General features: G+C 38.4%; 1 protein-coding gene across 1 annotated transcript in view; it reads left to right on the top strand.

The window, feature by feature from the left end:
• The window catches only part of CD109 (CD109 molecule), a 70,991-nt gene extending 51,328 nt beyond the window's left edge, over positions 1-19,663 (top strand). Inside the window, exons 28-33 of the mRNA XM_063152913.1 lie at positions 1,971-2,126; positions 2,212-2,277; positions 6,519-6,655; positions 10,732-10,888; positions 11,306-11,408; positions 13,771-19,663. Coding sequence (XP_063008983.1) covers positions 1,971-2,126; positions 2,212-2,277; positions 6,519-6,655; positions 10,732-10,888; positions 11,306-11,408; positions 13,771-13,961 — 810 coding nt within the window. The 3' untranslated portion in view covers positions 13,962-19,663. The remainder of the gene's footprint in view (positions 1-1,970; positions 2,127-2,211; positions 2,278-6,518; positions 6,656-10,731; positions 10,889-11,305; positions 11,409-13,770) is intronic.
• Positions 19,664-22,786: the final 3,123 nt, after the last annotated feature.

The following is a 22,786-nucleotide window of genomic DNA, read 5'->3' as shown; positions in this document are numbered from 1 at the left end:
TTTTACTAAAGGGAGTAGGTTTTAGAAAAACAGCCTAACCTAATCCCTCTTCTGGCAGCTGGTCTTAACTTACTGATGTACTTTGTCCTTATTATTGCATAGATTTTTGATGGGCCATGAAATTTGGAATATCTTCACTATCTCCAGGAGGCTTCCATGTTATTGAAGCCACGTCTTGTAAGCTATGCTGGCATCCAAAAAATTAGATAGTACTATGGATTGCATTGGTTTAAACTAGCTTTTAAATTAACTACAAATACTGGTCACAGTAAAATTTCACATTTCATCATGCTGCTGGTACCAAGGTGTACAGGCTATCCTTCATTATTTTCAGATGTTGGTTGGTATTAATCTGAGAGAAATGTGTTCTGAGTAAAATGCAATTTAAGAACCGGCCTGGTTCCCCTGAGGTATTAGTGCTTTCCTAATGTGTTAATTCTTGCTTATTATTTGGAGAGGTTGATTGAAGCATTAAATGAGTTTTAAAAGCTTTTCTCTATTCTCCAGAAACTTATTTTACTTGGAAGTTTAAAAATCTATCTTTTACCCTTGAGAGTGAAATTAAGAAATTAATTTAATCCTTTTGTTCTTCCATAGTCTAAACTATTTGGATTTCAAAATTGCTCCAATGTCTTGCTAGATGCCTTTTTTAATTTGTATAAATTACTCCATAATTTTTTATTTATCTTCTAAGTTTGCTTTAAAAAAATAACATTTGGAGTGTTTCCTTCCATGAGTTTATTACATAAGAAACTTAATATATTGTTGAACAATAAGGAGGAAAGCATTATGTTGTATGTGTGATGCTTTATAAGTTACAGTGTAGTAATTCACCATGATCTGTATACATGATACAGCTTACTGTGAATTTGCAGTTGCTAATCAGCTGATCTTTCTGCATTTCTGAAATCAGTGAAGCAGGGCATCTCAGACAAGGATGTGGCATGGGAAGGAGAATGGTTTTTTATCAGTTAGAGTGAATAGTAAGCCCCTACTAGCCCCTTAAGGTATGGCACAGTCACCGTGTTGTAGTGAATGAATTCCTGTTATGTTAGAATTTTTTTACTAGAAGGGGCCTAATAATAAATAAAGTATCTGTATGCCAAGCCTAAAAGGCCAATTTCTTCACTCTAACTGGTTAAAAATAGGTGCAAAATAAACTGCATGAACAGTAAAAGTCCCTGAGATTAGACACATATATTTGATTACTGTATTTCTTCCCAGAAAATAGTGGATGTTAAAATTCTCATTCCTTAAACTGGGCTGGACCAAGCGTTCAAACATTGCCTCTTGTGCTCAAAACCTGGAGAGCTAAGCCTACAATCACACTCAAAGATAAAAAAAAAAGAATCTTAGATACATATATGACTGTGTGTAAGTATATTCTGCAGTGGTTAAACAATTGCACAAAACCCTTGGATCAAATACAGAGGGTAAACTGGGCTGAAACCCTTTGAAGTTGTTGCTGAGTGTCTGATAAAAATTCCTTTCAACCTTTTGTTAAAATTAGTGTTAATGATTTTTCAGACCTGTAGCTTTTGCATCAATGATCAATGAAAAACTCCTGTGCAGTACTGAGCACTTAATGCACAGTCACTAAATAAATCTAGAAAGTAGCAATGTTGTTACTTTCCTCTGTGTCTTTCTCCATGATTGGTGTGTGATTCTGACTGTTGTGTCTTTCAGCTTATCAGGGGTTGCACGTACCTTGCACAAGAGAAAAACTTTCTTGGCTGCCTCCCACCTAATTTTCCATTTCCACAGGAGCTAACTTCTTGTCTTGTGTTGCTCTCTCTTCTGGGCTGGCATCTTCCTGCCAGGGGAATCCAGAGATAGGGAGGTGGCTGCAGGAAGGTTCCAGCATGATCAACAAGTGGGTCAATGCAGGGACTACGAGTTCCCCAAGGCATGGTCTGTGTGCTGTGCTGGCTGCTTCAGTTCAATACAAAAGGGTTTGTTTCTCTCAACAGGACACAGTGGTGGCTCTACAAGCCTTGAGTCTGTTTGCAGCTCTCACTGTGGCAAGCAAAACAGAAATGGATATAACAGTGACAGCCCCTCCTTTGGAAATGCCAGAGACATTCTCAATTGATACTCAAAACCGTTTCCTGCTTCAGACTAAGGAGGTACTGTAAAAAGTGAGGAATACTTTTGTACAGGCTGCTGACTGAAAGTACTTTGAAAATACTGGTTTGCTCATCTTTCTTTCAGATTCCCCCTGCACAACAAATGACAATGACAGTGTCAGCGGAGGGAATGGGATTTGCTGTCTTTCAGGTAGGCAATGCAGGCAATCAGGTAGGTATTCTTGCTGAAGATATGCTTTCTGTAAGGAAGGTGTGTTTTGGAAGTTTTTATAAAATCTGTTAATAGCAGCAGTCTTCCAAAATGTCTTAAATCAGTAGCAAAGCACTTCTGAGTGCTAAAAAGCACTAACTGAGGAGTGCTGTGAATAAAATATGGATATATTCCTGTCGTTTCTGACCAATGGTGTGGCCTTTTAAGTACTGCTGGATGACTGACAGTTTTGGGGCACTTCCATGAGCCAGAGGTGTATCAAAGCAGCCCTGTCCTGCAGAAATGCAATGTCCATTTGCAAGACAAAGGACTGCAGTGGTACACTGGCAGACACAGAGTTCAGAGTAAAACAGGTATGTGGACTAGGCAGAAATGCCTCATTTGAGAACCTGTGGTAAACCATAATAAGGCACAGATCAATACAGAATAAGATTGCATTGCTGGTTATAAGAATTGTTTTCCTTTCATATCCATATTCCTATTATTTTCCTTGAAGTAGAAAGCAACAAAAACTAAAAATAAGAGGTTATTACAGCTAGGTTCTCCAGCAATTTTTACAGTGTTCTGAAATAGCATGAAAAACAGAGTCAGACAATTCTGCAAACTACAAAAAGTAATGGACACTTAGCATCAACCAAAAGTCTGGGCATGGCAGAAAGTGGAAGGAGAAAACAGTATTGGATCTAATGTGATATGGCCAGCAGTGGATCTCACTTCCCTGGTGCCCTCTCCATGGCAATTGGTTGTGACCACAGAGGTGAAAGAGCCAGACCTTGGAAAAGTTAGCAGAAACACTAGTCTCTGAGCATGATAGACTGATTTTATTGAAGTATAAACTTATACTTGATGATTATGTCACAAAACAAGAGTTCCTGCTGGGCTACTAGTCATACTTGAGAAAACTGATCCAAAGTCATCTTTAAATGTCTCCAAGTTTTTATGCCAGGTCAGATTCTATCTCAAGTTCCATCCAATCTGTCCTTCACTTTAGTGTTCTAACGCATCTGGGGAGCAAAAAAAGCCTGGTGATAGTTGTAAATGTACTTTGGGATAAAACAACTTTCCAAAGAATTCTTCACACCTGCCTATCAGCAGTGAACAGCATCTGGAGATACACCTCATTCATTCACCACCAGTCTGCAAAACCCACAGTGCCATAAATCACAACCCATGATTATTAATTCCCAGAAGTACAAATGAAGTTACAGCAAAGTTCAAAAGTTTCAGAGGATAATTTAGATTCAGACTTGCAGGCCAAGATAGGAATGAAGATCTCAGCAGGACTGTGTTCACACATCTGTGGTTTCAGTGTGCCTGTGTGTGTGATTGTGTGGAATGTAACAAGGGGGGCTCCAGAACAGTTAAGACTATTTAACCCTAATCATTGTTGAGAAATACTTCCTGATATTTAGTCAGTAATTTGTCAGGCGAGCTGATGAAAAACTTTTCAGCAAATTGTTTCTTGCTGGAAAACACTGATTTGTTGAAATTAATACCTTTTGTGAAAACACATTGGTTCCTTTACATTATTTCCAGCAGGAAAATTTGACATTCAAGCTAGCATGTCTGGTGAAGACTGGGCAGAAGTCTTCCACTGAGAATAGCCAGTTGACTGTGGTGGAGCATTCCCTGGGGGTGTATAACACCAGGGTTTAAGTTCCTGGTTTGTTCCATTAACATGGAAATGTGCTCACAAAGAACTGCTGTTCACGAACCAAGGCTAGATTACCTTGTTCATTTAGGTCACTGTGCTGTTACCTCTTTTCCTGAAGCTTTGAGTCAGAGATGCTGTGACTTGATTCAGAATATTACACTTAACACCCTGGAGTAGTTCCTCCAAAACCTTGTGTTTGCTGAGATCAGTTCCTTCCTTCTGCTTCCTTTGGCAAGTCTGGTATTCTAAAAGAAAGAGCACTGAGGACATTGAATGAGATTTCTCTTTCCCAGACATAGGCTAGGTCTGGATCAGATTTAATAAATCAGATAGCATATGACATTGCAATCACATTTCTTCAGCTGGGTTTCATTGTCTTGGGCCCGTCAGAGTATAGTGGTAAGAATCACAGTTCTGGGATTTGGCTTTCTCGCCAAATGTAGCGTGTCAAAACAGTAATTCATTTAAGTATCACACAACACAAGATTAAATCCATTAATGGAAACATCATGTTTTTCCAACAGAATGGATTCTTAGGAAAAAATTTTTTTTTGGTGAAATCTCACTGTCTGTGTGCAAGTTGGCAGTGCGTTCTCTCCTGACCCTTCAGGATCTCATAAAATGTATTTATTTTGGATATTATGATTGTAAAGGCAGACATTTACTTACAGCTTTTTGGTCCTGGTGTCAATAAAGTTTTCTAGCTTGTCTCTCCATTGTAGGTATATCCCATTGTTGGTATATCCCATGCATGACCTAAGACACTTACTCTGCAAGAGGGAAGTGAAGATGGGTTAGGGTATTATGAAAGATGCTTTAGAGAAAGGAGTCAAAGAAGCAATCTTCCTTAGGAGGCCTGCTGAAAATCTTGAAAGAAACATGTTTCTTCTGTGAGCTGGACTTGACACATGACTAAAGTAATTGGCATGGCCTGTGCCTTCTTGGAAGGAAGGAGAATGCCACTGAAATCTAGAACCAGCAACAAGGAGAGGGTAGACAGGCTCAAACAAGGGTGGGTATGGGCAAAGTGAATAGGTGAACAAGATCTCCTCAATCTCCTCATAAGGTATAGAGAGGGAATGAGGAAAAAACCTCAGAATTCCCTGTTACTCATTACTGGAAACAGTGACTGTTTTTTCCACTCAGTATATTTTTGCTGGACTTAGGCAGAGGACTGAATGTTATTTAGTGTGATGGTACTGAAATAGGTACATGATGAAATGCACACATATTTCTCCATTACCATTTGAATGGATGTTGAGTACTCAAAATGGACAGAAAAATTGGAGATGTTTTCATTTAATTCACATGCTCAGTCAAGCTCATTTATGCTGCTAGTTGAAGAAGAAAAGGGATAGGCATTGATTAGAGGATTATAAATGTGCCATATTTTTAAAAGTATAGCACAATCGATAGTGTCAGCTACTATTTGAAGCATCACTCTCTTGCAGAACACTAGCTTTTAATTTTCTCTCCTTGGGCCTCTCACCAGAATTGGTTGCATTACACACAAGACTGGACCAGTTCTGCCTTTAGCTTTGGCAGTTGCCTTTTAAAACTTAAGAAATGCATTTGCTCATTTTGTTAATTTAATGTGAATTTCTGTATAAAAGGCTCTGTCCCCAACGTGAGTCTGTATACAGAAGAAGGCTTTAATTATACTCTGTGTTGTGAAAATGTTTTCCTTCATTGTCGTGAGGAATAGGGAAAAGAAAGTCAGACCATAACAGCAATAGCTGATTCCATGCAAATACTGGCTGATTGACCTGTTCAGTATGTGGTTTCAGAACTTCCTGCCTTGGCAGTAAATTCCCATTCATTAAGCTTTTTCTGGAAAAAGTTAAAACAGTTTTGTTTCTATGGTGACAGATTGTTGAGGCACTGCTTTTTGTGTGCCTTCAACTGGCAGGCTTTCTCGATTGGTTTCATCCTTGGTACTGCCTTCTCCTGGGGAGCAGTTGTGCATGATGAATCTTCACAGCTGCACCATGGCTGTCCTGAGTGCCGCTGCAGAATTGGCTCTACACTCTTACAGCATGCTAAATTCAGCAGTGTTGGGCAGGGCAATGGGAATTATGTGTAGAGATTGAAAGAAGGAGCATAATTTTTGTATCAAAAAGTGAGAGACATAGCAACAAAAGCAAAAATCAGAAATTAAAGATGATTCCCTCACTCATCCAGATAAAACACATAGTATGGTGAGGGGGTTCTTCTTTGCTTTTGGTAGAAAAATAAGCAGAAAGTGGCTAAAATAGCTCCCCTTGCAAGACCCCAATATGCATTTTGCTTGGCTAGAGAAAAGGGAATGAAAAGTGCTTCTGGAAAATCACAGTCCTTCTACAATGGTTTCAGGTAGCAAATGGAAAATTGTCAGTCCAAATTTGAAGGTATGACAGGGTCTTGTCCAAGTTATAGGTTAGCAAGTCAATTACAGGCTAGCAGGTCTGTGCAAACGTGTGTTTTCTCATGTGAACACTCCTCTGGTGTTATGGTGCTAGCAACTTGGTGTTTAAACCACACTGATTTGCTTTACATGTCACCTGATGTCTGTACTTGCAATCCACAGCTGAATGTTATGTACAACACAAAGCACACCGACCAGAGGCTCAGATCTGTCCAAAATCAAGAAGCCTTTGACTTGAATGTTGATGTAAAAGATGATAAAGATGATACAAACCACTTGACTTTGAATGTGTGCACAAGGTAGGTAAATCAGTTGGAGCTTCTCATACACGTTTGTATATACCAACTTTAGATTGCTTTAAATAAACTGAGTTATCCATTTGTTTGTATGAATTTACTAATGTCTGGGATATAAATGTATACCTGAAGAAGATAAAAATTACTTTGCACTAATGAAGTACCCTCAATGTTAGAGAAATGTGGAAGAGTTTGTGTGAAATACAAGAAAAAACTCAACAGTTTCTTTGGTGCAAGTGCTTTTGAGGTATAGGGATGTGTGTGGACAGACTTGAAAATTGGAGCAGTATCTCTGTATTCTAACTTGAGTAGCAAGCTGTGACAAGGGCCTATTACTCTTACCTTTCATGAAAACAATCCTTTGCTCTTGATAAAGAAGTAGATACTTTTTTTGCAAAGAGAGAAGTAAGTTCTAAAGTGCTGAAAACACCATGAAGTAATCATTCTTTTTTTCATCTCCATAATTAACTCACTCAGAATGATTTTGGCAGGAGTCAAAATCCATATTTACATAATAATAAATTCACATTGCCTTATTGTGCAACTATCTTTGTGGTCTTTCATTCACCAGTAGCAAGGAACTTGGTAATAGACTACAATACATTATTCTAGATTTTAAACAGGTGGAAAGTTTTCCACCCAGACTAATTCTGTTCTTTTTGCTGAATAAGGGAGAGGGGGAAGGAGGATATGGGAGAACATGTGCATCTGGGGTGATGTTTCTTATTCAGTAGTCAGCTACTAAAAACTGAGCTGAGCCTGCTCAAGTATCATCTCATGGATCACAGGACAGCCACCTGGTGTTACCTGGATAGAATTTACATCACATGCGAATAGGTGACTTTGAATTGAGTATTCCTAGATCAGCCAGTCAATCAAGTTATTTCTTTGGCTGCTTTGGGCCTCCATTTTGCTTGCTGTGTAAGTGTTCATACACATATTTAAAAGGTATATTTGAAGGTGTTTGTTTTCTGGCAGTTTCTCCAGTATGCATTTGTAATTAGAGACCCCTGCATATTTCATATGAAACCCTATAGGACATTTTATTTCTCTCTATGTATATGTATTTATGGTTTTTGTCTTCTGTCTTTTATAATCCACAATAATGTTGTTGAGATGACTGCATTTGTTGTATTTAAGGATTTCATCCGTTTGTGAATACTTCCTCTAGAAACAGTTTTTTTCTTGTGGCATTATGCATATTAGATATGTAACATCTTGTTACATTCCTTGTAAATGCAAGATTTGCAAAGTACCACCTGATCCACCATGATTCCTCTTACATGCCTTTCATCCACACCCTCTTTTTGCTATTTCTTTAAACTTTGTACACCGTATGCCTTGAACTATTCTTGCGCTCTGCCTTCCACAAGGGAGCTGTGACTGGAGATGAGCCTCTAGGTGACACCAGCATACAAATAATCAGCAATAGAGAATATTATTTCAGTACACAGCATTGATTTAATTTGGGAAATAGCCAGCAGGCATAAAGCCAGAGCTCTGTTTTTATATGTTTCTAGTATCCAGTTCAGTGACACAGATGGTGGGCAGAGATGCTAGAATACATGAGAGCTCTTGAAACAGAACGGGCTTGTTATCTTTTAAAGTTTTCTCTGAAGTGTCAACGGCATTCTAAAGTCTAGCACAACCTCCTGACATGTAAAGGGTTTACATGCTGGGTTTGGGGTAAGTAGTTTTTGGGCAACTCTCTAGCTAAGATCTTTCGCTTAAAATACAGAGAAGAAGTGCTCCATCTCTCTGGGGATGTTCTAGGGTGGTGATGCTTTAATTGTCAAGTGTTCAAAGAAGAGGGGGAAATCTAGTGACATTGAAAAGCAGCCTCAAGAAATTACTTGGAGCATTTTGATAGTTCCAACATCAGTTCCATCAACTCTTATTGTGAGAAGTGGACTGGTACTTTGAGGAAGTCTGTTTAAATTGCTTAGGCTACGGCTTCATCTCTGATTGCTGAGCTTCATAGACTAGTCATCTTCCTCTTCTTTTCCCTATAAATTGTATATAATACATGCCTTATCTATATTCCTAAATTAGTTTAAAGTTGCCTACTTAGGATCTTTATAACATGATCTGGCTTTCTAGTAGAGAAACCAATACAAAAAGGCTGTTGAAATCTCAACGCATGGGTGTGTATAGTCTAGCTGTGGGTATGCATCTAGTTGTGGATATACATAGTTAGGTACTGAAGGCTTCAACTTCACAATTTTTTTTCTTTAATCTGGAGAATATCCACCTTCTCTCAGCAAGCTTGATAGGGGTTGGTCTTCTTAACTGGTATTATTTATGACACTCGAGCAGATGATGTCTCATTCAAATTGAAGTGGTTCTTGGTTAGAGGAGCTAAAACACCCTCTCTGGGAGGCAAATACCCAGGACTACTAGTTTTTTTTAAGTCTCATTGCCTGCATACCTTTTCCAGGCATGGGAAACTGATCACTGATGGTTCAATTTACACTCTCATTTCTGCTTTCTGCCTACATTAGCTTGGTTTTGTTTTCTCTTTGTATCATCTGTGAGAGGGTCTCACCCTGATCTCACATTGCTGAAGAGCTGAAACATAAAGTTCAACTGAAAATACTACCCGTTTTCCTCAGGTCCAATTTTCAAGTCTGTCCTTCTCTTACTGATCATTCTTGCATGATGATTCTTTTCCCTTTTTTTAAGAGACCATGGAGTTGAAGAGATGGTACCACAACCCACCTCCAAGGCTGCCGCTCTTCCTTTTTTTGAGAGGCAGATCCTCATAAATTCTAGGGATATATCTAATTCACTCCTTGACAGTACCAAGATAGTTTGGTTACCTGTTGGTGTTTTAGTAGCACCCCAGGCTGGCTAGACAGCTTGGATATTTTATTCTCCTCTTATTGGTAATTATGCAGAAATAATTACATCCAGTTCCAATTCAATTATTTATTTTCAATAGCAGCTACTTTGGCACAGCACATCATCAAACAGATGGTTTCAGTTGTTTCTAATCTTGTGAGCCAACTGAAGTCAGCAGTTGCGCTGTAGTTCTTTCAAAGTTGTATCTGCCTTGAATCAGCCAGGCTTAACAGCATTGCTTTGAAAGCAACTCTTCCCTTTTATTTTTTTGAACTACCCAGCTCTACAAAGAAATAGTTTAATTACTTTCAATACTGCCAGGCTTTCAAAATGAGGATTGGAGACACTTTTATTTTAGTGGGACAATAATCATTTACCTTCTGTTCTAAGGCCGGGGAAACTCTTCTGCTACCTGCTTTATTTAAAGCAGTAGAATCTTTTGCAGGTCATTTAGGTGACACTTGTAGCACAGAGCACCATAAATACATTTTGATACATCTGTTATGCACCATAGTGTGCAAGATTTGCTCAATAGAGCAAACTCCAGCATCTGGTTTTTACATTGGAAGAAGGTATAATAGTAAGCATTATTTAGGAAAAAAAAAAGGGACTCAACTTATTAAATCTTCTTCCAAATGTGGATTAATAACATGGCTATGCATTCTAAAACTGAAACTTTGTGAAATAATTTGGTGATGACTTTGTTAATGGTACCATCAGTCTCTGTAAAGGAAATATGAAAAGGTCTGGGAGACTTCTTTGGTGTACACACATGTATCTTGGCCTCCAAAATGAATAAAAGCAAACCAATGCATCCATAAGAGGAAATACATATATTTCAGTACAGGAATTCCTACAGCAGTTTCTTAATTGCTTCTTTTGAAACGTGTTTAATTGCAATAGTTTCTGCATATTTGTAAGATAAAGCTGTACTAATAGGTGCCGATTGAAAGTTCCTCATGGTGTCAGTGTAGTCTCTCACATGATTTATGTATTGCAGTTTCTCAGTTCTAAACCAGCTTTTGCATATTTGTCTAAAATTAGCTGGAAAAATAATTGAGAAATTACTTTTTTGCTCTTTATTGTTAGACATTTCTTGTCAGTATTTTGTTCCATTTCTTTCCCAAGTATTAAGCATTATTACTTCATTAGTTGGTACTTAAAGACCGAATGTTTTCTTTGCAGAGTGGGCTACTGTATTTCTACGTAAAGTTTCTTTGTCTCTGTGTTTTGAAAAGGTACTTTGGCTCTGGCTCCGCTCCCAGTAGTGGTATGGTCCTCATGGAAGTTGGCTTACTCAGTGGTTTCTCTGTGTCACCAGATTTTGTTCCATTAGACAGTACAGTTAAGAAGACTGAAAAGGATAATGGAAAAGTCAACCTATACTTCGACTCTGTAAGTTGGAAATAACAAAGAAATGTGTTTGTGGTGATTTTCATCTTGACTCTGACATTGTTAGGCTTAAATTTGGAATGACATTATGATTGTGTTCTTCAGGGAAAATCAACATCTGCTATTTACATGGAATTAATAGTTCTTCTCGTTTTGAGTGAGACTGATTGGATAGGTGCAACTCAGTTGTATTTGTAAGGACTTTCTAAATCAGACCTCTTAAAAATCACACATAAGAAGGCAGACATTTAATGAAGTCTTTAATTTGACCAAAATGACTGCAATTGAGATAATAATCTTTATATACATCCTGACTCTTAAGCCTTTAGAAATGGACTACCACTGAGCTAAAAGTCCTTAGCTCCTCCATGAAGCCACCATCCCTAGGGTTCTCAGGATGTTTCTCTTCTGTTTTCCTAGCTAAATGAAACGCAGGTTTGTGTGAATATTCCAGCTGTGAGAGACTTCAAGGTGGCAAATATCCAAGATGCTTCAGTGACTGTACTGGATTACTATGAACCTAGTAAGTGATAGTCATTTCAAATTTAATAATTCAGAAGTTTAAAAGAAAGTTTCTTCTTGTAGGAATAGGAGAAATTTTAGTGAAGAAAAAGCTACTTTGAACTGTGGTCTTTTTGGACATTTACATGCCCAATTTTCTAACAAGTAATAGTGTTTTCACATATCTACTGTCCTAATGGGTTGATTCCTCAACTGTTGCAAATTGTTTGGCCCAGTATGTTCCCAAAACTATCAAAATGAAGCAGGAGCTTCACTGTGATTCACTTACCAAGTTAAGAATACCTCTCCAGTAGCTTTGCCATCTGTTTCTTACTTAAACTAAGAGTCCTTCTTGGGAGAAAATGCCAGTGTTTTGACTTCTGTTGTGGCCTAAAAAAGGTGTACATTAAAAAAGGAGTTTTAAAGGGCTTTTATGTTGGGAGTAGGCTTTGGGTTGGTTTGCATGTTTGTTTTTATTTTTGGGGGGTTTTTTGTTTGTTTTTTGTTTGTTGTTGTTGTGTATGAGCGTATTATATGTATTTTGTAGTATGTGTTGTGTAGAGTGTGTTTTAGAGATGGGCAACAATTTACAAAGGCTTTTTTTCAGAATTAAAAGCAAGAAAAAAGTTACAGGCTACTGGAGAAGATACTAGGTTTTCACTACATGAACCCCTTTGTACATTATTAAAGATTTGGGCTTGGTTTGAGATAAGGCATAAAGAAGTTGTATAGGCAATTTTTTTCATGCTTTTTTTAGCTCAATGCAAAAGACAACCAGATACGATGTGTGCTACTTCAGCTAGATGATCACATTTATTCTATATAGGCTGAAATTATTGTTCACTCACAGAATTTTAAAGTAAAATAAGAAATTAACGGTTATAAGTACACTGCCCGTTAATTAGAGCATGTTTAAGGGCTAGAAGCTTAAAAAATTACAGCAGGTTTTTATTTGAGAGAAACACTTAAGCCCTAGACTTAGAAGCTGAAATGAATTTTGAGTTCCTAGGAGAAGAGCTCAGGATCTAATCTTTCATAAGAATGCTATTAGATAGAATAATAAATATGTTTGTTGCAAAGTTACAGGTAAATGCACATGTAAATATTTTTATATTAATAAATTTAGTTCATAAATTCTCAGTTAGCAAACTAATATTAAGAACCAAAATTTATATTATGAAATCAGAGCTGTAATTTCTTTAATTTCAAGATAATGATTTGTGGAAATATTATTTTACAGGACACCATTCCTATCAATATATAGCAAAGATATATCATTGATCAATAGATCAATATGCCCAATAGATATATATATATGCCATGATTGAGTTCTTTTGGGAGAATTCTTTCCAGTCTAATAGAGGAATGTGATTTTATTTTAAATTATTATTTTCCATCACTGTTTTAGTTGGTGACCCAAGCAGCAGGGATATATTTAATGTGATGATGACAGATTCATGTCATATTCAGATCTAGGAAATGCTCTGGAATTTATTAATAAATGTGATTTTGTTGTGGCAGATAGTACAATTGACATATGTGTAAGAGCTGGCTTGGATGTCAGTACAGCAGTATTCTCTTACCTGACATTTTATAACTAGCTGGGTGTCACTGTTTGGTAAAGATTTTGGCCCATAAAATTACATGTTTTTTAAATACCCTGAGGCTTGTAATAAAAATTAATATAATTTCAGGTAAAAAATGCTGCTACTAAAAAACCAAAAGAGGTTGCAAAGTCTCTATTTGGAAGGACAAAAAAAGGAAAAAAAACCCACTATGAGGAAGAAACTTTGCAAAAGCTTGTTCTGTGAGCCATTACCATGTCAATACATGGCTCACAGAACAAGCTTTTGTTTCTGAAATGAAATGATTGAATGAATGATTTCTAGTCTGGCTCTGTAGCAATCCTTAAGGGAATGGGAGAGTAAAATGCAAGAGCAGGACCTAGGTTAGGTAAGCAGTCCCAGATTCAGGAGGCTGGAGCTCCCATACATGATAGTGAGAGAAAGCATCAGTTAGAAAAGACCAGTCTCTTAAATATGATAGCCAGCAGCTTGCCAGGTAAAGCATCTGAGTTCCTTTGTCATGTAGGTAGGGACAAAATTCCTTTCAAAATGTTTGTCCAAGGTTTGTGAACAGATTGTGTCTAACAGTTGAGATTGAGTCTATGAAAGTGTGCCTTTCACCAGGTGTTGGCCTGAATATATTGAGATGTTCTGGGTGAAGAAAAATGGGGCTTAAGTATCTGGGAAGTGTTTTGCAGTGTATGGTGAGCTCTATGTCAGAGTTGAGTGCATCCTTTAAAAATGATTTCTTTTTGAAGCTGAGTTCTAGGTTAATTTCCAGAAGTTCATTAACTGATGTTAATTAATCTTTCTGAACAGGAAGAAGAGCAGTGAGAAGCTATAATTCAGAAGTAATGCAAAGTATAACCTCTTGTGACTTCTGTGAAAGTGATTGCCACCTTTGCCACAGAGATGGTTCTGCAGCCTTGCTTCAGCACTCTTCATTGGCCTCCTTGTTCTGTGTACTCTTTGTCCTTCATGTAAACTTGCTGTGCAGTTGGGTGCTGTAAAAGAAAACAGATTATGTTTCACATCTAAGGTTTCCATAAATTATCCAAAGAAAATTTTAGGTTCAGATACCAGCCTGTCTTTAGTGATTACCATGACCAAACTCCTGCTGTGTTCAGGGAGAGCTGGGCTGGCCCATATGGTAAATTTCTGGCTGTGCCAGAAAACTTCTAAAAGTGTCTGCTGGAAAAGCTTTCCAAATGTTAGTTTCATATTGAATTTATTTTCTGAAGAAGCACAGAGTTACTGAGAAAGCAGTGTGATAAAAAGTAAGCTTAGCTCCATATTCCCACTTTGTTTTTACCCCAGCTTCCAACTGTGCTTATTTTTTAGGGATGTTAGTTTACCATGCTTTTCCAAAGTACTGTCTGCTTCTCCATTAGGGTGTTGATAAGCAATGATAGGAGCTTGATATCAGAACACAATTTGTTCTGTTCTGAAGATGTGACACTTTAATACTGAATTTCTCTGTGTGCTCTCATGGGGAAAAATATGGAAAAAAAAAAAAAGGAGCTGGCTTCAGAGCAGATCCAAGAGCTAAAAGTACTGCATTTACAAACTGCTGAATGCTCCAGAAAGCTGTCAGTCTTTTTTTTTTTTTTTTTTGAATCATTACAGAGCAGGTAGGTGGATTTTTTTTGTCAATTCATAAGCTAATAATGCTTGAAAATAACACCTCAGGATGTTCTAATGCATTTTACTCTGAAAAGCTTTTTACTGTAAACATGTCAAAGATAAAGTCTGTTTATCAGACTTCATTTTTACAGGGTTATTCAGAAATGAATGCAATTTCTTTCCATGTGAGAATGCTGGTGTCAGCTGGCATATATCTATGGCCAGATGAAGGAAGTTTGCTTTGAACCTGTTCTGGTTTTTTTGATGTCTCCTAGAAGTGTCTCTGGGGCATCATTTGCGCTTTCAGCGTCACCTTGTCAACAGCTCAGGTGGCATAGCCCAAACAGTTGTTTACTGCTCTCAGTGCCATGTGAGTTGGTGGCCCTGGTGCCATCTGTGCCCCTGTTGCTGGTGGTGGGAGAGGCTTTTGGGAGGCATGGGCTGCATATACACTCAGTCCAGCCAAACAATTCACACGCTTCCTTTACTTTAACCACACCCATGTGTGCTCAAGTGCTCTGCTGAAATGGAATGAAGGAGAGCGATGGTGAAAAGTAGCAGGCACTTCTACACCCAAACCTGCCCTTTGCACATGGGGAGAATTACAGATCTCTGTGAGTGTGGAAATGTGTGAGCTTGGGAGCTTGTTGCTCCTGAGTGTATGAATGCCTTTGCTGTCTGGCAGCCAGTCTGTCCTTCTTGTACACTACCTGTAACATCTAATGCTTATTTCTTTTTGATAAGGCAGCCAAGCTGTTACACTCCTAGTTACTGAAATGAAGTTAATAGCTGTCATGCTGACTAAGAGAGGTGGAAATTTTAATTTTTATTGATTCCTTTTCTTTCATACCTTTTTTAGACGGAGTGTGTTTTTGTGCACATGTAATAATATGGCAGTCACTTTCCTTGAGCAATTTCTAATTTTTATTCCGTTTTTTCTACTGCTTAAAATGTATATTTTTGTATTTATGCTCATCTATAATGTTGTTCACAAAGGAAATTTTGCATTTTAGCATGGGAAGAGGCCTGAACTTCCTTGACTGGGGGTGCCTTCTATTACCAATGTATATGTTTTCACTGCAGAACTAGTTTATATGGGGTTATTTGTTTTACTTCACCTGTTTTTGGAATTTACAATGTTTTTCACAAATTTGGGGTTCTGTCCTATTTCTTAGGTAGAGCTTAGTCCTGCTACTTCATGGTCTTTCATGCTTTTCACTTGTCCTTGGTGTGTTTTGGATTTAGCCTTTTGAGTAGTTAATTAGTGCCTGAGCAGAGTGTGTGTGCTGCTCTGACCTGCATGAAGTAATATATTTATTGAAGCCAAACACACTGCTTAGTCAGCTGGATGCAGGATCTTACCCCTGTAAGCCATTCACTTGGTTACATGGGTCCAAGGCTAAGAGAAATGAAGATACAGAATTAAACACAACTCTACATCTCATACAACTCTACATAAATCCTTTATTCATTTATGGGAGCCTAAATCTGACTGTGCCAAGTTTTTAAGATCTGGAAAAAATTCTCATCTAAACTGGGATGTGTTTTTTTGTGGGTTTGATTTGTGACATATGATTGTTGGTCTTCTCTTGTCTTTGAGAACAGCAGACTTGACATGTCATTTGTCTCCTTTTAATATAATTTCAAAAACCTAAAGCTCACATGCTTCTAGGTTTTACTATGTGCAGAGCTTCTAATAGGGACATTGGTACCTGATTAATGATAGGATAAAGGGGCTTATTTTCTAGACAAGATGTACTGGAGATAAATTGCTCTTCTGCAGTAGATAGTAGGAATAAATTAGTTCTGTTTTGCATGCATCCAATCTTCCTGAAAATCCTCCAAGAAAAACAGATTTAAACTGCTTAGCTGAGTTTTGGACAGTGCAGCTTTTACTAGTATTCCCTTACATTTGTTTTTCAGACAAACAGCACATGTTTTTAAATGACTTTTGGCTGCCTTGCACACTATATTAAGAATCATCAGTCATGATGTACCATGTCAGGGAAATTGTTGAAGTCAGTGAATAAACATCCTCTTTTATTTTACTTTATTCTATACAGAAGGCATTTTATTGCAGGCATCCAAATCTGCATCTGTATCAAGCTATTTTAAAGAAACCATGTACATTGTATGACTGTAAACAAATGTTTACACTAGGTGGCCTTTAACATTCCTGCATCAGTGCCTTCAGTCACTTTGCAGTAGTGACTTTGAATGAGTTGCAGAGAATAAAATTTGTACTGTGGTGGCAGTGAATGGAATATTATTTGGCATAGTGACTTTTTTCTTTGTTTTCCTCATTGTTGTATGGGAACCTTTACACAAATGTTCAGCATATATATTATCCCCATTGCTCTATGACACCCATTTTGGATGTTAGGGGGGGCGTGCTCCCACTGAAGTTAACAGGAAATCTTGTAGTAAAAAGTCTTTTGGAGCTCTTTAGCAATAAGGTCTACAAGGTTTTAAGGAGTGATGCTAAAAACAGTAATGAACAGGTATTTTGTGATGGCATCTTCATGTTGTGTTGTCTGAGCATTTCTGGTGTTCATTGAAATCTGAGTGTACGCTGGTATTTCCCGTGCCCTTTTCAGCCACAGGGTGTCAATGGACATGGTCTGTCTAGGGCTCTTAATATGCTATTCAATCAGTAGGAGATATTTATTTAGGATTGAGTCTATGATGTATTTTAAAGGTGTTCCCCCTGAATTCTGCCTCTGCTGTCATCCATGATCTTAGCTGAGGGTTTCTCTGCAGGTTTTGATATGGGTGTCATTTAGAGATCTTCTGTACTAAATGCTGTAGTACAGAACAGGGAATGAGTGCTGCTTAACAGGTTTAGAGCACCTCAGAATCTGCAGGCTGGGCCAGTTTGGTTCCCAGCATGGCACCACCATAGAATTGTTTATGTTGGGAAAGACCTTTAAAATTATTGGGTCCAACCATTAAGCCAGTTTTGCCAAGTCTGCCACTAAATCATGTTTCCAAGTGCTACATCTACACTCTTTCTAAATAACCCCAGGGATAGTGACACCACTTCTTCCATTGGCAGCCTGTTCTGATGCTTAACAGTGAAGAAATTTTTCCCAATATCCAATCTAGACCTCCCCTGGCACAGCTTGTATCAAACAGAAGCAGTGTGGGTATTCCCAATTAGCTTCCATACCACATGCTCCTGTTCACTTCACAAGCAGGAGTTTTTGGCTTGTGCACATCAGCAGCACAGGATGAAAGGGGGAGGTGGCCAGACAGGTGCAGGAGAAACAGGAGAGGCAGATCCATAGAATCATAGAATGTGAAGGAGTTGGACTGGACCATAAGATCATCTTGTTCCAGCTCCTCTGCTGTAGGTAGGGACACCTCCCACTGGAGCAGGTTTCTCAAGGCCTTACCCAGCCTGGCTTTGAGCACTGCCAAGGTTGGGGCATCCACAACCTCCCTGGGCAACCTGTTTCAATGTCTCAATGCCCTCACATTAAAAAACTCCCTAATATCTAGTCTAAGTTTCCCTTCTTTCAGTTGGAGCTCACTACTCCTTGTCCTGTTAGTACAGCTCCTCACAGAGTCCCTTTCTGGCTTCCCTGCAGGCCCCCTCCAGACACTGGAAGGTTGCTGTGAGGTCTCCACACAACCTTTTCTTCTCCAGGTGAACAATCCTGACTTTCCCAGCCTGTCTTCACAGGGGAATCTATCCTGGAGAAGTGCTTCAATCCTCTTGTCAGCCTCATGGCCTTCCTCTGAACTTGCTCCTACACTTCCATGTCCTTCTTAAATTACAGGCTTCTCTTTTGCCTTGAAAGTCACTGTTGAAAGTCAAACCTAAAATACAAACTTTGGTTTTATTCAGTTATCAAAATATTATCCTAGCAATATTTCTCTGAGTGTGTTGTTCAAGTTGGTATGAATATTGACAACATTTGATTTTAGCTGAATCCTGCAGAAAGCAGATGCATATACGTAGCTGTTACAGGCTGCAGTGTTCTGCAGTGTGTAACGTATGTGCATAAACACAAGATCTGCACAGTGCCCATACCAACAATGCTGTGTAATGTTCTATTTTTAGGAAAGAATATATATTAGAAAGCAGCTAGTGCCTAATGGCATAATTTTTCTGTCTGAAACGCTAAGAAAGAGGATTCAATTTTAATTCTAATGACTAACATTATTTTGTTATAACATTTCTTCTTCTACCATTAGTTCTTATGCAGTGAACCAAGTCTATATGATCTGAAGATTTTGAAATTAGGTGCTTAATTTATCTATAAAATGTAACAGCAGTTGTTTCCTTTTCCCCATATCAAAATATTTCATTTTGTTTCTTGTTAATGTATTTCTTTGTGCCAAATGGAAATGCCATTGCTCTATTGCTATTCTATGCGATGAAATAAAGACTGATAGTATGCTGTATGAGATTGATCTAATGATTATTTTCCTACAGATAGCTTGTTTTCAGATAGGTATGAGTATTAATGCCTTATGTACTGCATTTGAGTCACCAGTACTCCAGTTTAAGGTTTATCTTTGAATTCAAATAATTTGCTGTATTTCTTAGTAGCTACCCAAAAACTTCATCAGCATTGCTAATATCTTATAATATTATAATATGAACTGGGTTTTCTTGTTGTGGTTTTTAGTTTTCTTAGGTTGTATGTGATATTAAATACAAAGAAGAAAATCAAAATATGCTGGCTCAGTGGAAGTATATAAGTAGGTATAATATTCTACTGACTGACACATCTTTTCTTTTTCCGTATCAGGCCTTAAATAATTTGAACTAAAATTCTTGACTGCCTTGAGACATAGGCAGATACCCAATTTGATCTAAGTTAGGATCATCATTCAGATTTCCACTTTTGATCAAATCAGGAATCATAGAAAAAGAATGTTTTTATGAGCTGTTTTGAGCAAACAGAGGTGAACTAACATGCCAACTATGCAAACAGCTTTTCTCTTTTCAAGTAATAAAGCAAATGTTAAGGAACTAGACTGTTTCAAGGGACTTTGGAAGATTGTCATTAGTTTATTTTTCTTCAAATAAAGTTTGCAATGGCTATTTTTAAACGCTATTAAATATGACTTTTAATAATTTATGTCTAATGTTTGCTTGTTTAACAATACAGCTACTTGTAGTAGATCAGTTTCTTTACATTGCTGACCACTACCCATCCTCAGCACTTTTTAGAGGTTTCCTCATCTGTGTTTTAAAGCTCAGAATTTAATAATATAAATAAAATTTAAAAAAATTATTACAACAGTGGCTTCCCTGGTTAGGCTGTAAACAGTCACCTCAATTTAAAAGTCTACTATTTTGTTCAACATGAAGTTATTGCAAAGTTTGCTGGTGTCTGTAAAAGAGGTAGCATAAATAGTCTTATGTGATGAGCTCAGTTCAGGTAAGCCCCTTGTGGTCATGGAGAACATGAGGAACTCTACTGTTGTGTGAAAAGGAGAAAATCATAGGGATACAGAGCTAATTGCTGAAGTGGAAGTAAAAGAGCACCAAGAAAATTTTTTGCCAAATTATTTTATACAAACATAATTGAATTGATGTGCAGATTTCTTTTTTCAGGTGACCTGCTATTTTAACTGTCATTTTTCATGATTTAGAAGTTTGTCTCCATGACACTGTCTTTTCCTAATTTTCCTCATAATTCTCTTGCTGTTCCTCCTGCCTGCCCTTGACAGAGCTTCCTGGCCCATTTCAACTCTGAGGTCAGGATCTGCTCAGCCTCCCTTTCTCTTTTGCCCTGACCACCTCTGCTATAAGTTCAGTGTCCATTTCTGTACTGATGTGTCACAGTTCTACCCTTTCCTTCAGAGCCTTTATGACCCGTCCAGACTAAAATCTTCTCTGTTCTCATGGAGAAGTAGCTATCAGCTCAAACTCAGAATGAGTAAAAACCACTTTGACTTGTCAGCGCACATTTATGAAACTGAAATAATCTTTAACCAACCTAATAGCTTTCTGTGGTACGAGAATTGGCTGTATGCATGAGGATGAACAGTGCACAGACTTTATTAAGGCTTTCTCTCATAATTTTTTTTCTGTTTCAATATTGATAGTAGTCCTAAAAAAAGCAAATTTGGAACATGAGATATTCTGATGATAGACCAGTCTCTAGAAAAGTGGTTTTGGAGCAAGCTAAATGTAGAATGGTAAAATGTAGAGCTTAAGTGTAAATATTTGTGCAGACATACATACCATCCCTTCCTACACAAGAAGTGTTGGGCAGATGCACATGTAAGTAGTGCATGAGTGGTGATTCACCTTTCTCCTGCCCCTGGACACCTTTAGAAGAGCTGTGAGCCCCTGCTGAGGATGTGCTCGTGGTGGTGCTGATGCTCAAGCTGCAGTACCCTGCTCCTTGTGCTGTGCTAGCACACACGCACCTGTCCTGCCCTAGCTGGGTGTTCATGTCCTGACACCAGCCACGATCCTGGGCACGGCTACTTAGCTAAGTGAGGATTTTAATATGTCTGAAGCAAAGAATGAGAAATCATATCCCTAATAAAGAGGAATAAAATGACATAAGAGAGAGCTTCTTGATCTGATTCTCAACTGCTGCCTACCAGGGAGACTGTATGGATTTTCCTGGGTATTCTTCTGGCTCACACTGATGGAAAGAGAGGACTGAGCTGATGGATACTTTAGGTAAGTGGATAGACATTTTGTTATTTTTTTTTTAGACAGGAATGCTCACTTAAAATGCTGGATCAAGTGGCAAAGATAGCAATATAAACACATATGGAAATAATGTACTAAGAAAGCTCTGTGGTTTCATATGCAGAAGAAGATAGAAGCCAACTCTAGCTCAGTGGGCAGCTAATTAAGCCAGAGGTTTCACTGTACATTGTATTCTAAGTTCAGTGCAAGAGCATGTATCAGCAAGATGTCATGTGATTTTTCCCTTATAGTTCACACTTTGATTTCAGGAATGAACTATGCATCATCCCCATCATGATTATTTAAAGATGGGGTGGCTGGATGTTAGATGAGTGTCAGTGTGACAAATATGTCTTGTTTGTGTAGATGATCATTGTCCTTGATCGGTTGTTCACATGTAGTTTAGGTCTCATTTTTCTGTTCCTGATTTTAATTTAATCTTAGAATAATAAAAACACAAATGCTTTTACTGTTCAACAACATGAAGTTTTACTGAGACAGTTGTATGGAGTGATTTTGCCATTGCTACATATTCTGCTTGCTTCACTTAAGATTGAATGCTACAGCTTTCATGGTTCCTTTCTCAACTCCATCCACCATTTTTCCAATACACAGAGACCAACCACAGTTTAAAAGACTTTTATTACAGGATACAGGAGAAGCAAAAAAAAGGTGTGAATTCTTTGTGAGGAAGTGCAGCGTGTGGTCTCAAAGTATCTCATACTCATACCGAAGGAGTATGAGACTCCACATTATACAGAAAACAAAGCCTGGTGTGATCAACACAGCTCTGCCTCAGCTGCTTCTCTGGTTTCATTAGTTTTCCATTCATCCATAATGACTTTATTCTCCTGCTTTTGCAAGAAATAGAGCTGGGATAATGCTGCACAAGGTCATACACAGGAACACTCTCTAAAGCAATCCTAAACTTCAAGTCCCTCTAGATTAGCGCATTTCACCTGGCAACCAGTGGGGCACATCTGGCTTGCAGGAGGTTTGAACATGGCCATTTTCCTTGGAGGTGATGGAAAACAAGTTATGTGGACTGCAGGCAGAGCTGAGCAGCGGCAGGCAGGAGGTGACAAGGAGAGGGGCAGAACAAAGGCGGCTGCCTGGAGCAGGAACTGCCTGGAGCAGGAACTGCCTGGAGCAGGAACTGCCTGGCAGAGAGCGCTTGTTTGCACAGGCTCACCCAGTGCCCAGGCACGAGAGGGGCTGTGTCCCACCTGGGGAGGCAGCCAGCCTCTGTGCCTGGTCTCTGGCCAAAACATACCTTTGGCAATGGGGTGTGAGTCTGTCTGAGACATGAGAAATCTGGCTGTGTGGAAAGAGGAAAGAAAGAGTGGGAGAAGGAGCAGAACTTTATTGCGGTTAGAGTTGGACTGTTAGTGCTAGATCAATATATAGATCAGTACTCTGTGCTAGAGGCAGCAAAACTGACTCTCCAAGCTGACATCTGGTTTCACAGGTCACAAAACACTCCTATGTGTATTCAAGTTGCATTTTCTTGGCCTGAACACAAACCTCTTGCTCCATGTCCCTTGC

This window comes from Melospiza melodia, chromosome 3, assembly GCF_035770615.1.
Source record: "Melospiza melodia melodia isolate bMelMel2 chromosome 3, bMelMel2.pri, whole genome shotgun sequence".
Taxonomy (NCBI): Eukaryota; Metazoa; Chordata; class Aves; order Passeriformes; family Passerellidae; genus Melospiza; species Melospiza melodia.
Note: the sequence above shows the minus strand (reverse complement) of the source record. Positions and strands in the feature narration are given on the sequence as shown.